The sequence below is a fragment of the Mirounga angustirostris genome, unplaced genomic scaffold (assembly GCF_029215605.1).
Source record: "Mirounga angustirostris isolate CCGP_5_RB_7025 unplaced genomic scaffold, mMirAng1.0.hap1 SCAF_14, whole genome shotgun sequence".
Classification (NCBI taxonomy): Eukaryota; Metazoa; Chordata; class Mammalia; order Carnivora; family Phocidae; genus Mirounga; species Mirounga angustirostris.
Genome location: NW_026991722.1, coordinates 71,743,895 through 71,756,650, shown reverse-complemented (window position 1 = coordinate 71,756,650; position 12,756 = coordinate 71,743,895). Strand labels below are relative to the sequence as shown.

At 48.6% G+C, this 12,756-nt stretch overlaps 1 protein-coding gene across 1 annotated transcript; it reads right to left on the bottom strand.

The window, feature by feature from the left end:
• Positions 1 to 7,619: 7,619 nt before the first annotated feature.
• On the bottom strand, positions 7,620 to 10,525 carry UBC (ubiquitin C). Its single transcript, XM_045886481.2, is given in 3 exon segments — positions 7,620 to 7,726; positions 7,728 to 9,521; positions 10,368 to 10,525. Coding segments are annotated over 2 exon segments (1,815 nt in total). The 5' UTR covers positions 9,519 to 9,521; positions 10,368 to 10,525; the 3' UTR covers positions 7,620 to 7,702.
• Positions 10,526 to 12,756: the final 2,231 nt, after the last annotated feature.

The following is a 12,756-nucleotide window of genomic DNA, read 5'->3' as shown; positions in this document are numbered from 1 at the left end:
ATGTCCTGTTTAGTAGAACCATCTCTGAGAGATAAATGTGTCCTAATCATTGTTTCCTGTCAAAACCTATATTCTAACCATAAGAGGAAGAAAAGCAGTAAGAACAACTAAAAAATTAAAAGATAGATTCAGCAGGGGTGCCTGGGTGGCTCAGTTGGTTAAGCGACTGCCTTCGGCTCAGGTCATGATCCTGGAGTCCCTGGATCGAGTCCTGCATCGGGCTCCCTGCTCAGCGAGGAGCCTGTTTCTCCCTCTAACCCTCCCCCCTCTCATGTACTCTCTCTCTCTCTCTCTCATTCTCGCTCTCTCAAATAAATAAATCTTTAAAAAAAATAGATTCAGCAGTTTCAACAACAATAAAATAAATGAGCATGTAGCCCTTTTCTGGTCAATGATGGCAAGTCTACCGTGGGGACTTCCAGGAAAGATTTTTTTTTTTTTGCTCCTAACAAGAGTCACAGGAAGGAGATGTCACTTTTTCTTCCTCTGGACATTGTCGGATCTGTATGTGATGTCTGGAACTGCTCAGCCATCTTGCTGATGACCCCCCCAAAAAAGACCACACAGAAGAGGCCGGAGCCCTAGCTCTGAGTCTCTTGATATAAAGGTAATGTATAGCCAAACTATGGGAAGAGCCCAAATGTCCATTGACTGATGAATCGATAAAGAAGATGTGGTACGGGGCATGTGAGTGGCTCAGGTGGTGAGGCATCCAACTCGTGGTTTCAGCTCAAGTCACGATCTCAGGGTTGTGAGATGGAGCCCCGAGCTGAGTCCGCACTCAGCACAGAGTTTGCTTGTCCCTCTCCCTCTGCTTCTCCCCCACTTGCACTCTCTCTCAAATAACTAAAATCTTTAAAAAATATATGTGATATGTACATACAATGGAATATTACTCAGCTATCAAAAAGAATGAAATTTTGCCATTTGCAACAGCATGGAAGGAGCTAGAGTATATCGTGCTAAGTGAAATAAGTCAGAGAAAGACAAATACCGTATGATTTCGCTCATAGGTGGAATTTAAGAAACAAAACAGATAAGCATATGGGAAGGAAACAAAAAGAGAGAAGGAGGGAGGCAAACCATAAGACTTTTTAAAAAGATTTTATTTATTTATTTGACAGAGAGAGACACAGTGAGAGAGGGAACACAAGCAGGGTGAGTGGGAGAGGGAGAAGCAGGCTTCCCACGAGCAGGGAGCCCGATGTGGGGCTCGATCCCAGGACCCTGGGACCGTGACCTGAGCCGAAGGCAGACGCTTAACGACTAAGCCACCCAGGCGTCCCACCATAAGAGACTCTTAATGATAGAGAACAAACTGAGGGTTGATGGAGGGAGGTGGGTGGGGGATGGATGGGCTAGATGGGTGATGGGCATTAAGGAGGGCACATGTTATGATGAGCACTGGGTGTTGTATGTAAGTGACGAATCACTGAATTCTACCCTGAAACCAATATTACCTTATATGTTAACTAACTAGAATTTAAATAAAAATGTGAAACTAACCAAATAAATAATAAAGATAATGTATTTCCCTATGGTTTAGGCCCACTGGTTTTCTATTACTGGAAACATTCTGATACAGTAGGGGCTCAATAAAGTTTTAATTAAGTGGATACCTACATTTGCTAAAAATAGGATCCCCAATAGTAATTTATTAATAAGTGGTAGTCACTTATTATTTTCAAACTATACTTGAACTTCCTCAATACAATTCTTTGGTAACAACAGTTTGATTAAAAAGTATTTCACCAGTGGAATGATAGCAATACTTTCTTTTTTTCTTTTTTTTTACTTTTTGTGTTATGTTAATCACCATACATTACATCATTAGTTTTTGATGTAGTGTTCCATGATTCATCGTTTGTGCATAACACCCAGTGCTCAATGCAGAATGTGCCCTCTTTAATACCCATCACCAGGCTAACCCATCCTCCCACCCCCCTCCCCTCTAGAACCCTCAGTTTGTTTTTCAGAGTCCATCATCTCTCATGTTTCGTCTCCCCCTCTGATTTCCCTCCCTTCATTCTTCCCCTCCTGCTATCTTCTTCTTTTTTTGTTTTCTTAACATATAATGTATTATTTGTTTCAGAGGTACAGATCTGTGATTCAACAGTCTTGCACAATTCACAGCGCTCACCATAGCACATACCCTCCCAATATCTATCACCCAGTCACCCCATCCCTCCCACCCCACCCCCCACTCCAACAACCCTCAGTTTGTTTCCTGAGATTAAGAATTCCTCATATCAGTGAGGTCATATGATACATGTCTTTCTCTGTTTGACTTATTTCACTCAACATAATACCCTCCAGTTCCATCCACGTCGTTGCAAATGGCAAGATCTCATTCCTTTTGATGGCTGCATAATATTCCATTGTGTATATATGCCACATCTTCTTTATCCATTCATCTGTCGATGGACATCTTGGCTCTTTCCACAGTTTGGCTATTGTGGACATTGCTGCTATAAACATCGGGGTGCACGTACCCCTTCGAATCCCTACATTTGTATCTTTGGGGTAAATACCCAGTAGGATAGCAATACTTTCAAACAGTGGTTCCCAACCCTGGCTGCACTTAAGATCCACTAGGAGAGTTTTTTTTAAATGCTGACGCCCGGACCCCCCTCCAGACCAAGCATTTAGTATCTGTTGATATCCATCCCCCACCCCCTACCCGGCCCCCTCTCTATCTGCACTTGCTTATTGCACTCCAGCCATGCTGGTCTCCTCTCTGTTCCTCAAATACACCAAACCCTGCCACTGCCAGGGCTCCTGCACTACCGTATGCTGCCCCACATTTCGCAAAGCTGCCTCGATTCATCTTTCAGGCCCCACTTAAAGAGTCCCCTTCCCAGAAAGCCTCTCCTAACCATCTGATCATAAGTAGGATCCCAAACTTCTCCCATTCAACCTGATCATCTCTGCTGCTGTGTGTAGTTATTTATTATCAAATAAAGAAACAGAGCTATCTCATTTGAATAAAGAACTCTAATACAAAATTAGGAAGAGTAGGGGCACCTGGGTGCCTCCGGTCGTGATCCCAGGGTCCTAGGATTGAGCCCCGCATTGGGCTCCCTGCTCTGCGGGAAGCCTGCTTCTCCCTCTCCCACTCCCCTGCTTGTGTTCCCTCTCTCGCTATGTCTCTGTCAAATAAATAAAATCTTTTAAAAAAAATAATAAAAATAAAAATAAATTAGGAAGAGTCGGGGCGCCTGGGTGGCTCAGTTGTTAAGCGTTTGCCTTCAGCTCAGGTCATGATCCCAGGGTGCTGGGATCGAGTCTTGGGGGCTCCTTGCTCAGCTGGAGAGCCTGCTTCTCCCTCTGCCTGCTATTCCCCCTGCTTGTGCTCTTTCTCTCTCTGACAAATAAATAAATAAAATCTTTTTTAAAAAATTAGGAAGAGCTAGGAGATTTCAGGAATTCAGATAATGTCCAATCAGGACAGTCAAGGAACTTTAGTTAGTGCAACCTTTGAGTTAGGTCTTGACGTTGGGTAGGATTTGATTTGTTAAGGTGGGAGTGGTGGTATTTTAAAAAGAGGAAGCAGCTTGAGTAGAAAAAGGTGGAAAATGGAAGGGAGCATATGGAGAAAGTGGCCAGGAGGTAAGGGAAACAGGGAAGACAGCATTTTGAGGAGTTAGATCTAGTGAGATACAGTAATAGAGGATCTACGCTGAATAACAGCTATATTAGATGTTGTGGAGTAATTCCAACAGGAAGCGGCTGCAGGACTGAAAGGAAAAGGAGAAAGTAAAAGGCATTGGGGCCAGAGGGAGTGGGACAGTAAAAAGTCTCTGTAAGGAGTTAAGGTAAAAGCATAAATTGCTTTGTCAACCACAACCGCCTGGGGGCGCTGCGGGCCTCAGGACTAAACCAAAACCTGTCCTAGGAGCTCCCTCTTCCGGCAGAAATGAGCACTACACACTGACGTGGCAAATCCTTTATTAAAAGGCACTTGCCAAGCTGTTAGAATATATACCTCTGTGAGGGCCATATTTATAACTTGGCGAGGATTTTGTTGTGCTTTCAGACAAAACATAAAAAGGAAAACTGTTTTAAATAAATGCAAGCTACATGCTTTTCTGGTTTTTTCAGGACTCATCTAAGTGAATCCTCTCATAGCATTAATTCATGTGTGAAACCAAACTTCACAGTCACTCCGTGAAACTAAGTCTAGTATCTGTTCTTTCAATCTACTGAAGACCCCTTAATAGCAGAAACACTTATTCATCACTGTATCACTGTGGTTCCTGTATTTGTTGGAGGGGCCTGTAAATGTTTCAGGAGGAATTCTGTTGGCTTGGTGGTTTTATTCTTGAGAAAATGACATGAGGTATTTTTCCTTTATGCAAAATGAGAAGATATTAGAACTCTTGTCAAAATTATAAAAGATGTAAAGTGAAGAAGCAAGATACAGGACAGGCTGCAAACAGTATGCTACCTTTTGTAAAAGATACTAATTAGTGGTTGCTTTCATATGCGTAAACTCTGAAAGTACGTTGGGGCGGGGATGGGGCTAGAGAACTGGGTGGATGGAAGACAGCATGAAGGACATTACATACTATTTTAAACTGTCAAAGATTTTTTTAAAAGATTTTCATTTATGGGTGCCTGGGTGGCTCAGTAGGTTAAGTGGCTGCCTTCAGCTCAGGTCATGATCCCAGGATCCTGAAATCAAGCCCCACATCGGGCTCCTTGCTCAGCGGGGAGCCTGCTTCTCCCTCTCCCTGCTGCTCCCCCTGCTTGTGCTCTCTCTCTCCCTGTCAAATAAATAAAATCTTAAAAAAAAAAAAAAGATTTTTATTTATTTACCTGAGAGCGAGCGCACGCACACAAATGGGGGGAGGGACTGAGGGAGAGGGAGAAACAGACTCTCCACTGAGCAGGAAACCTGATGCTGGGCTGGAGCCCAGGACCCTGAGATCATGACCTGAGCTGAAGGCAGACGCTTAATTGACTGGGCCACCCAGGTGCCCCTAAAGATTTAATTATTTGAGAGAGTGCAAGCAGGGGGAGGAAAAGAGGGAGAGAAACTCAAGCAGACTCCCCACTGGGTGGGGAGCCTGACATGGGGCTCGATCCCACAACCCTGAGATCATGACCTCAGCTGAAATCATGAGTTGGACGCTTAACCGACTGAGCCACCCAGGCGCCCCTATTTTAAACTTTTTATGTATCCAAAACACGTGAAGTGTTACTCAAAAAATTAAAAATAGAAAAATATCATGGGACAAATAATTGTAAGTTCTAAGGCGGATTATTTTTAATTATCCCTGAGAACGTTATTACATAGAAATCTCGTATTTATGCCATACTTTCAAAATATTAGTATACAAAAGAGCTGTGTGTAAGGATGTACTGTGCAGAGCAGTATAACAGCAGAAACCTGGAAACAAATGTTGGTGCACAGGTTAAATCATAGGGCATCCATACAATGGGATAGCAAGAGTATTAAAAAGAATGAGGTAGATCTAGATATGGTGACATGAAAAGGTGTCCATAATTACTCTGCTTAAAAAAGGCTGAGAAACTCTATATTGTGAATGGTCCTATGTACATATGTGTATACATTATGTATGTACATAACTATGGTGTATTTATTAGAGAACAGAAGGTAAAAGTCCAAAAAGGTACCAAAACTTAAAAGTAGTTATCACTGGGGAAAAAGCTAACACCGGGAAATTATGAACTTGGGTGGACTATCTTTGACTTTGATACACACACACACGATGTATATATACGTCGTAATTGAAATAAGCACCAAATCTATTCCAAACTCGTTTCCTCCTGGGAGTAAGCTTGTATGAACTCTACATCATTGATTTTAACGTGTTTGTAGTTGTTTTTCAGAACCCTTCTGGTATTTACACTTGTAATTAGCAATTCCTTTCATTGAACTTGACAGGCAGCACTTTACTTCAAAGAACCAAGTGTTCTTCAGTGAGTTCCCAAATGAGCATCCCCACCCGGGTAACAATTTTATCAGACGGTGCTCTGATGCGCTTATGCTCCAACGCCAAGATCCCTCTAGCTCTGCACAAGGTACTCAGGGCCTCCACCCTAAGAAATTCAGCTGTAACAATATGACCCAGCCCCACGTTCTCAAAAACTGTAAGCCACTCAACCTCTTGTACTTGGAAAACTAAAGATTTTTTAAGTAATCCCTACACACAACTTGGGGCTCAAACTAACAAACCTGAAGTCAAGAGTTGCACACTCCAGAGCCAGCCAGGCACCCCTGGAAGACTAAAAAAGCACTCATCATCACTGATTTAGGAACCATGTGATGCCTGTCCTTCAGAGTGATCATTTTCAGGATGCTGAGGTTTTTTCCCAACGCTAGAACCAGTTTGGAATGAGCATATTTTTTGCAGGTCACCTAACATGGTGACCAGAAGTGCCAGTCGAGTTCCTGAGGTTAAGACTTGACAGAGACACAGCGAGACTGGGAACACAAGCAGGGGGGGTGGGGGAGGTAGAAGCAGGCTTCCCGTGGAGCAGGGAGCCCGATGTGGGGCTCGATCCCAGGACCCTGACATCATGACCTGAGCCAAATGCAGGAGCTTAACCAACTGAGCCACCCAGGCGCCCCAAGATTTTATTTTTGAGTAATCTCTACACCCAGTGTGGGGCTCAATCCCAGGACCCTGGGATCACAACCTGAGCAGAAGGCAGACGCTTAACGACTGAGCCACCCAGGCGCCCCCTTGAGGTTGTTTCTTAACCTATGTAACCTTACATATAGGAGTCATGGAAATTAAGTGCACTGTACATTTTGTACACTTCTATCAACAAAGTGAAAAACTGCAAGTTTCCCTAAGATTTACAGATTTCTCAAATGGCATTTTCTAGTTTGATCCCTAAAGCTAAGGATGTAGTCTTAAGCTATTTTATAGACAACACAAAATTCCCTGTACCCCTAAGGTTGCACATGGATACCCTAAAACTGGGCAAGTGGAAGGCAGTGGTGCTTTGTGAACATTCCCTTCCTAAGTCCCTTAATGGTCCTGATGTGTGGGGTACCTACCATCCAGTGCCGATTCCTTAACATTATACTAGCTTCCTTAGACTTCCACCTTTGCTTGTAATTATGACAAAGAATTCCTCACCAGCAGTATCTGATGGGGTAAAAGCTACTATAAACTTTCCCAAGTGAAGACAAAGACAGTGGCCTCTTCTACCAATTGTTATAACTTTTGAGCATAATGCCAGACACACTTAATACAGATTACTTGCCATTTTAAAAATATCTGGTAAAACTGCTTCCTGCGCAGCTCAGTGTAAGTTTAAATAGACCTATTAAACCCGGTTCTTCTTAAGATTCCATCACCCCCACCCTCTTTTTAGTTATCTCCTTCCTGCTGGCAGCCCAAAACTCCCATTTTGTTACCTCACAAACCAACCTCAAATTCAGGATTTTTAAAATCAGTAGCTTACAAGTACAGCTACATATAGGCTAAATAACGGAGAATTCTAACTGCAACCTCCGAACTCTTTTTATGGACATTACTTACGTCCTGGTTACTAGAATCACTTGAGAGACTGAAAACCCCAACCCCTCACACCCCAACCAAACTAAAAAGAACCCCTTCTCCCCGCAAAAACTCACACTATTTGGGAATGCAACAACTTTATTGAAAGAAAAGTGCAATGAATTTTGTCAACAGCTTAAAAGGGGAAACTTAGACACCTCCCCTCAAGCGCAGGACCAAGTGCAGAGTGGACTCCTTCTGGATGTTGTAGTCAGACAGGGTGCGCCCGTCCTCCAGCTGCTTCCCGGCAAAGATCAACCTCTGCTGGTCGGGGGGGATGCCCTCTTTGTCCTGGATCTTCGCCTTGACGTTCTCGATGGTGTCACTGGGCTCCACCTCCAGGGTGATGGTCTTACCGGTCAAGGTCTTCACGAAGATCTGCATGCCGCCTCTGAGGCGGAGGACCAGGTGCAGAGTGGACTCCTTCTGGATGTTGTAGTCTGACAGGGTGCGCCCGTCCTCCAGCTGCTTCCCGGCAAAGATCAACCTCTGCTGGTCGGGGGGGATGCCCTCTTTGTCCTGGATCTTCGCCTTGACGTTCTCGATGGTGTCACTGGGCTCCACCTCCAGGGTGATGGTCTTACCGGTCAAGGTCTTCACGAAGATCTGCATGCCCCCTCTGAGGCGGAGGACCAGGTGCAGAGTGGACTCCTTCTGGATGTTGTAGTCTGACAGGGTGCGCCCATCCTCCAGCTGTTTCCCGGCAAAGATCAACCTCTGCTGGTCGGGGGGGATGCCCTCTTTGTCCTGGATCTTCGCCTTGACGTTCTCGATGGTGTCACTGGGCTCCACCTCCAGGGTGATGGTCTTACCGGTCAAGGTCTTCACGAAGATCTGCATGCCCCCTCTGAGGCGGAGGACCAGGTGCAGGGTGGACTCCTTCTGGATGTTGTAGTCAGACAGGGTGCGCCCGTCCTCCAGCTGTTTCCCGGCAAAGATCAACCTCTGCTGGTCGGGGGGGATGCCCTCTTTGTCCTGGATCTTCGCCTTGACGTTCTCGATGGTGTCACTGGGCTCCACCTCCAGGGTGATGGTCTTACCGGTCAAGGTCTTCACGAAGATCTGCATGCCCCCTCTGAGGCGGAGGACCAGGTGCAGGGTGGACTCCTTCTGGATGTTGTAGTCAGACAGGGTGCGCCCGTCCTCCAGCTGCTTCCCGGCAAAGATCAACCTCTGCTGGTCGGGGGGGATGCCCTCTTTGTCCTGGATCTTCGCCTTGACGTTCTCGATGGTGTCACTGGGCTCCACCTCCAGGGTGATGGTCTTACCGGTCAAGGTCTTCACGAAGATCTGCATGCCGCCTCTGAGGCGGAGGACCAGGTGCAGAGTGGACTCCTTCTGGATGTTGTAGTCAGACAGGGTGCGCCCGTCCTCCAGCTGCTTCCCGGCAAAGATCAACCTCTGCTGGTCGGGGGGGATGCCCTCTTTGTCCTGGATCTTCGCCTTGACGTTCTCGATGGTGTCACTGGGCTCCACCTCCAGGGTGATGGTCTTACCGGTCAAGGTCTTCACGAAGATCTGCATGCCCCCTCTGAGGCGGAGGACCAGGTGCAGGGTGGACTCCTTCTGGATGTTGTAGTCAGACAGGGTGCGCCCGTCCTCCAGCTGCTTCCCGGCAAAGATCAACCTCTGCTGGTCGGGGGGGATGCCCTCTTTGTCCTGGATCTTCGCCTTGACGTTCTCGATGGTGTCACTGGGCTCCACCTCCAGGGTGATGGTCTTACCGGTCAAGGTCTTCACGAAGATCTGCATGCCGCCTCTGAGGCGGAGGACCAGGTGCAGAGTGGACTCCTTCTGGATGTTGTAGTCTGACAGGGTGCGCCCATCCTCCAGCTGCTTCCCGGCAAAGATCAACCTCTGCTGGTCGGGGGGGATGCCCTCTTTGTCCTGGATCTTCGCCTTGACGTTCTCGATGGTGTCACTGGGCTCCACCTCCAGGGTGATGGTCTTACCGGTCAAGGTCTTCACGAAGATCTGCATCGTCTGTCACAAAAAAAAACAAAACAAACAAACAAACAAAAAACCCGAGTGTAGGAGACAACTCACATGCGAACACGATCCTGCTGGTCAGTTCCTAATCATTTTATGTTCACCCAATGACTAAAATAAGCCTCACATAAGCAAGTAAGCCAACGGGGGGGGGGGGGGGAGGGGAGGACAAGCCCCCTCAGCCCAAGCAAGCTCCAGAGCCAAGTTCAAACCCCTAGGAAGAGAAGAGCACGGATACCAGTCAAGTGAAGGCGCGGGCCGCCCTATCTTCCCCTCCCACCTCACTGATGTCTGCCCCGGGCCTAACCCTTGAGTCCCGCGACTGACCAAAGTCGGCTGCACTCACAGGACCAGGCGGCCCCACCCCTGACTATGAACCGACAAAGGGGTGACATCATGTGAGCGGCCCGGTGAGCGGTCCCCTCCTCTGGAACGGGCGCAGGACTGAATGGCACCCGCGCTTGGTGCCCACCCGCTGCGACGAGACGCGGAGCGTGGCGCCGGCGCGGCCGCCGAACACACCCGGGCGCCCCCCGACTCCCACCGAGCGATGAGCCCCGTTAAGGCCTCACGGGCCCGCCGCGTTCTCACCCACGCGCAACCATCCCCCTCCAGGCGTCTCTCGCCGACCTCAAGCCCGCCTCGCAGCGCGGCTTCTCCCAGCCAGGGACCCGGAGCGGCCGCCATTTTGCGGCGTCCCTCCCCCTCAGCGAACTGCGCGCCCGCGCGACTAAAAGCCTCCCCCGCCGCTCCGCCGGCAGCTGGCGGCTCGGCCTCCCGCCTCCCCTGCACCCGCGCCGCCACAAAACCCCCGGGCCAGCGCAGCTGCCCACTCCTCACCAAGCGGCTGAGACAACAGGGCACGCGCAAGAACGTCCACCGGACTCCCAACCTCCACGGAACTGCCTGCGCCACACCCGGCGCCTCCTTATATAGCAACCGGGAGCGCGGCTCTGATGGATCCCTCCGCAGAAACGCCGAGAAGGGACTACTTTTCTCACACTTCCCGCCCCCCGGAGAGAAAACCACAAGCCCAGATCATCCAGGAGCCCCCCTGAAATGCTTACCTGTCAAGGACGGGCTGTAGAGCTGAATCTGGGGAGGACGGGGCCGCTGCGCTTGGCGCCCGCGCGGAGGGATCAGCGCGTTCGTTGAGTGCTACGTCCGGGGACGTGGCCGGCGCTCGACCTCGGGGGCGGGGCCGGGGGGGAGGAGAGGAAAGGGCCCTCGGAAGGCGCAAAAACCCGGCGCGGAGGCCTCAAGACGCCCGGAGCGGGCTGTCCCCGCCGTCCGACCCCGACGCCCCCTCCCCTCAGCCGCCACGGTCCCCGTGGCTCTCGAGAGCCGCCCTGCACGGAGCGGGGCCAGGCGTCGCGCGCCCCTCGCCCCTCCGCGAACTCGGGGGTCTTCATGCCGGGGCGCGCTCAGGCTGCGTCCCCTCCCCCACTCCCACCTCCCGCTGAGGCGGCCCGCCCATCCCCCCTGCGCGGGCGCGCGGACAAGACGGATGACTCGACAAGGTTGCGGCGCGGCGGCCGGACGCGGGCCAGCCTTGGGCCCCCAGCCCGCGCTCGGGGCAGCTCGGGAGCGAGACACGCGGGGGAGTGCGGCGGGGCGGCCCAAGCCGCAGTCTGAAAAGGGGGTCAGGAACCCCACACGCTTTGTCCGCCTGCCTGCTCGAGATGCCTCTGGAAGCCGACCGGACTTTCTAGATTGTTCTTTGGCCTTCCTGTTTCATCCGCGCGGGCTTGGGTTCGAGAAGACTGTGCTTGAACACAAGCGCGGAGGCGTCCCAGCCTCATGCTTGTTGATCTTCGGGGGAAGCTCCGAAGTCCCACCTGGTTAGGCCTGAGGTTCTAAACACACGGCCTGAATCCCAGTCCTGTACATCGTGGCGGGGGGAGAAAAACACAACTTTATATCCCAAATATAAAATGTAATTCTACGGGAAAGTTCCATTTGGATAAAAGAAGAGGAAAAGATTGCCGGCCCGATCTTTTTCGTTTTTACCACCATCCATTTTGTGGTTTTTAGGTGTCGTTTCTTTGACGTATTCTTTGTTTTTAAAATACATGAATATGAAAAAAATATAATATGGTGAAAACTTAAGAGGTTTTTGGAAGTTTACAGTGAAAAGTTTCCCTCATGCTCAATTCCCCAGCCACTGCCCCTTCTGGACTCTTCTAGAAATAGTCCCCATTTCTACAATATAGAGGAGGGAAAGATCTTTTAATTTCCATCCTCAAAGCCTTCCAAAAAAGAAAAATTGCCTAAAAAATGTTCTGCCACTAAAAAAAAAGACTCATTCCTGTTTTAAATTATGAACGTTGTATTAAACTTTCTTAAAATGTGAATCAAAACAAAACTGCTATGTATTCTCTTCGGTGACCCATGTATGTAGGTATTTTTGAAAAAGGTCTGAGGAACGTTCAAAATAGACTAATCTGTGCAATTTTTAACATTTTTCAAAGAGAATGAACTGGAAAATTAAAAGGAACAGTAAAAACAAAATAATCATTTATCAGGTTAGCAGGAGACCCCAGTCACTTCCTATCCAGATTTTTGTGAAGGTTATTTCCGGAAAGAGGTTTTAAAGGAACAAAACATGGAGGCTCTTTATAGGCGTATTTCTCCACAAATTTCAGGGAGAAGTTTCAGAGAACCAGAACACTGAGGTTCTTTCTAAGGCAACCAGGCTTGGCTTCATACCACACCCTGCTCGCTTTTGGCTGTGGCTCTTGCTGCCAGCCTCATGATTCATGTTGTTTAAAGGCTGAGTCACGAGCTTTGTGACATAGCTTTTTCCAGAGTCCAAAAGGTACAGAGAAAAACAGGCCTGATTTCAGAGGCAGGGGAGGGAGAGGAGGAGGAAGAGGAGGAAGGAGGAAGAAGAGAGGCTCAGAGGGTGGGAAGTGGGTCCAGGGTTATCTGTAAGGAGAAAACAACAGTCTTAGGAGCTGAGAACACTGATGTTGTCTCTAGCAGGGGGGAAAAAAAAAGCTCGTTAACACCCCTTCATTCCTTACATCCAACAATGGGTTGTGTGAGAGGAAATAGAAGTAAACATTTGTCCAAGGGCACTGAGGTGACAGGGAGGGGAAGAGAAAGTGAGGCAAGTGGCTGGTGTTTTTCTAGAGCAGTGATTCTCAACCAGGAGTGACTCGGCCCTTTGGTGGACATTTGGCAATGTCTGGAGACCATTTTTGGTTGTCCCAACAGTGGTGTTAGT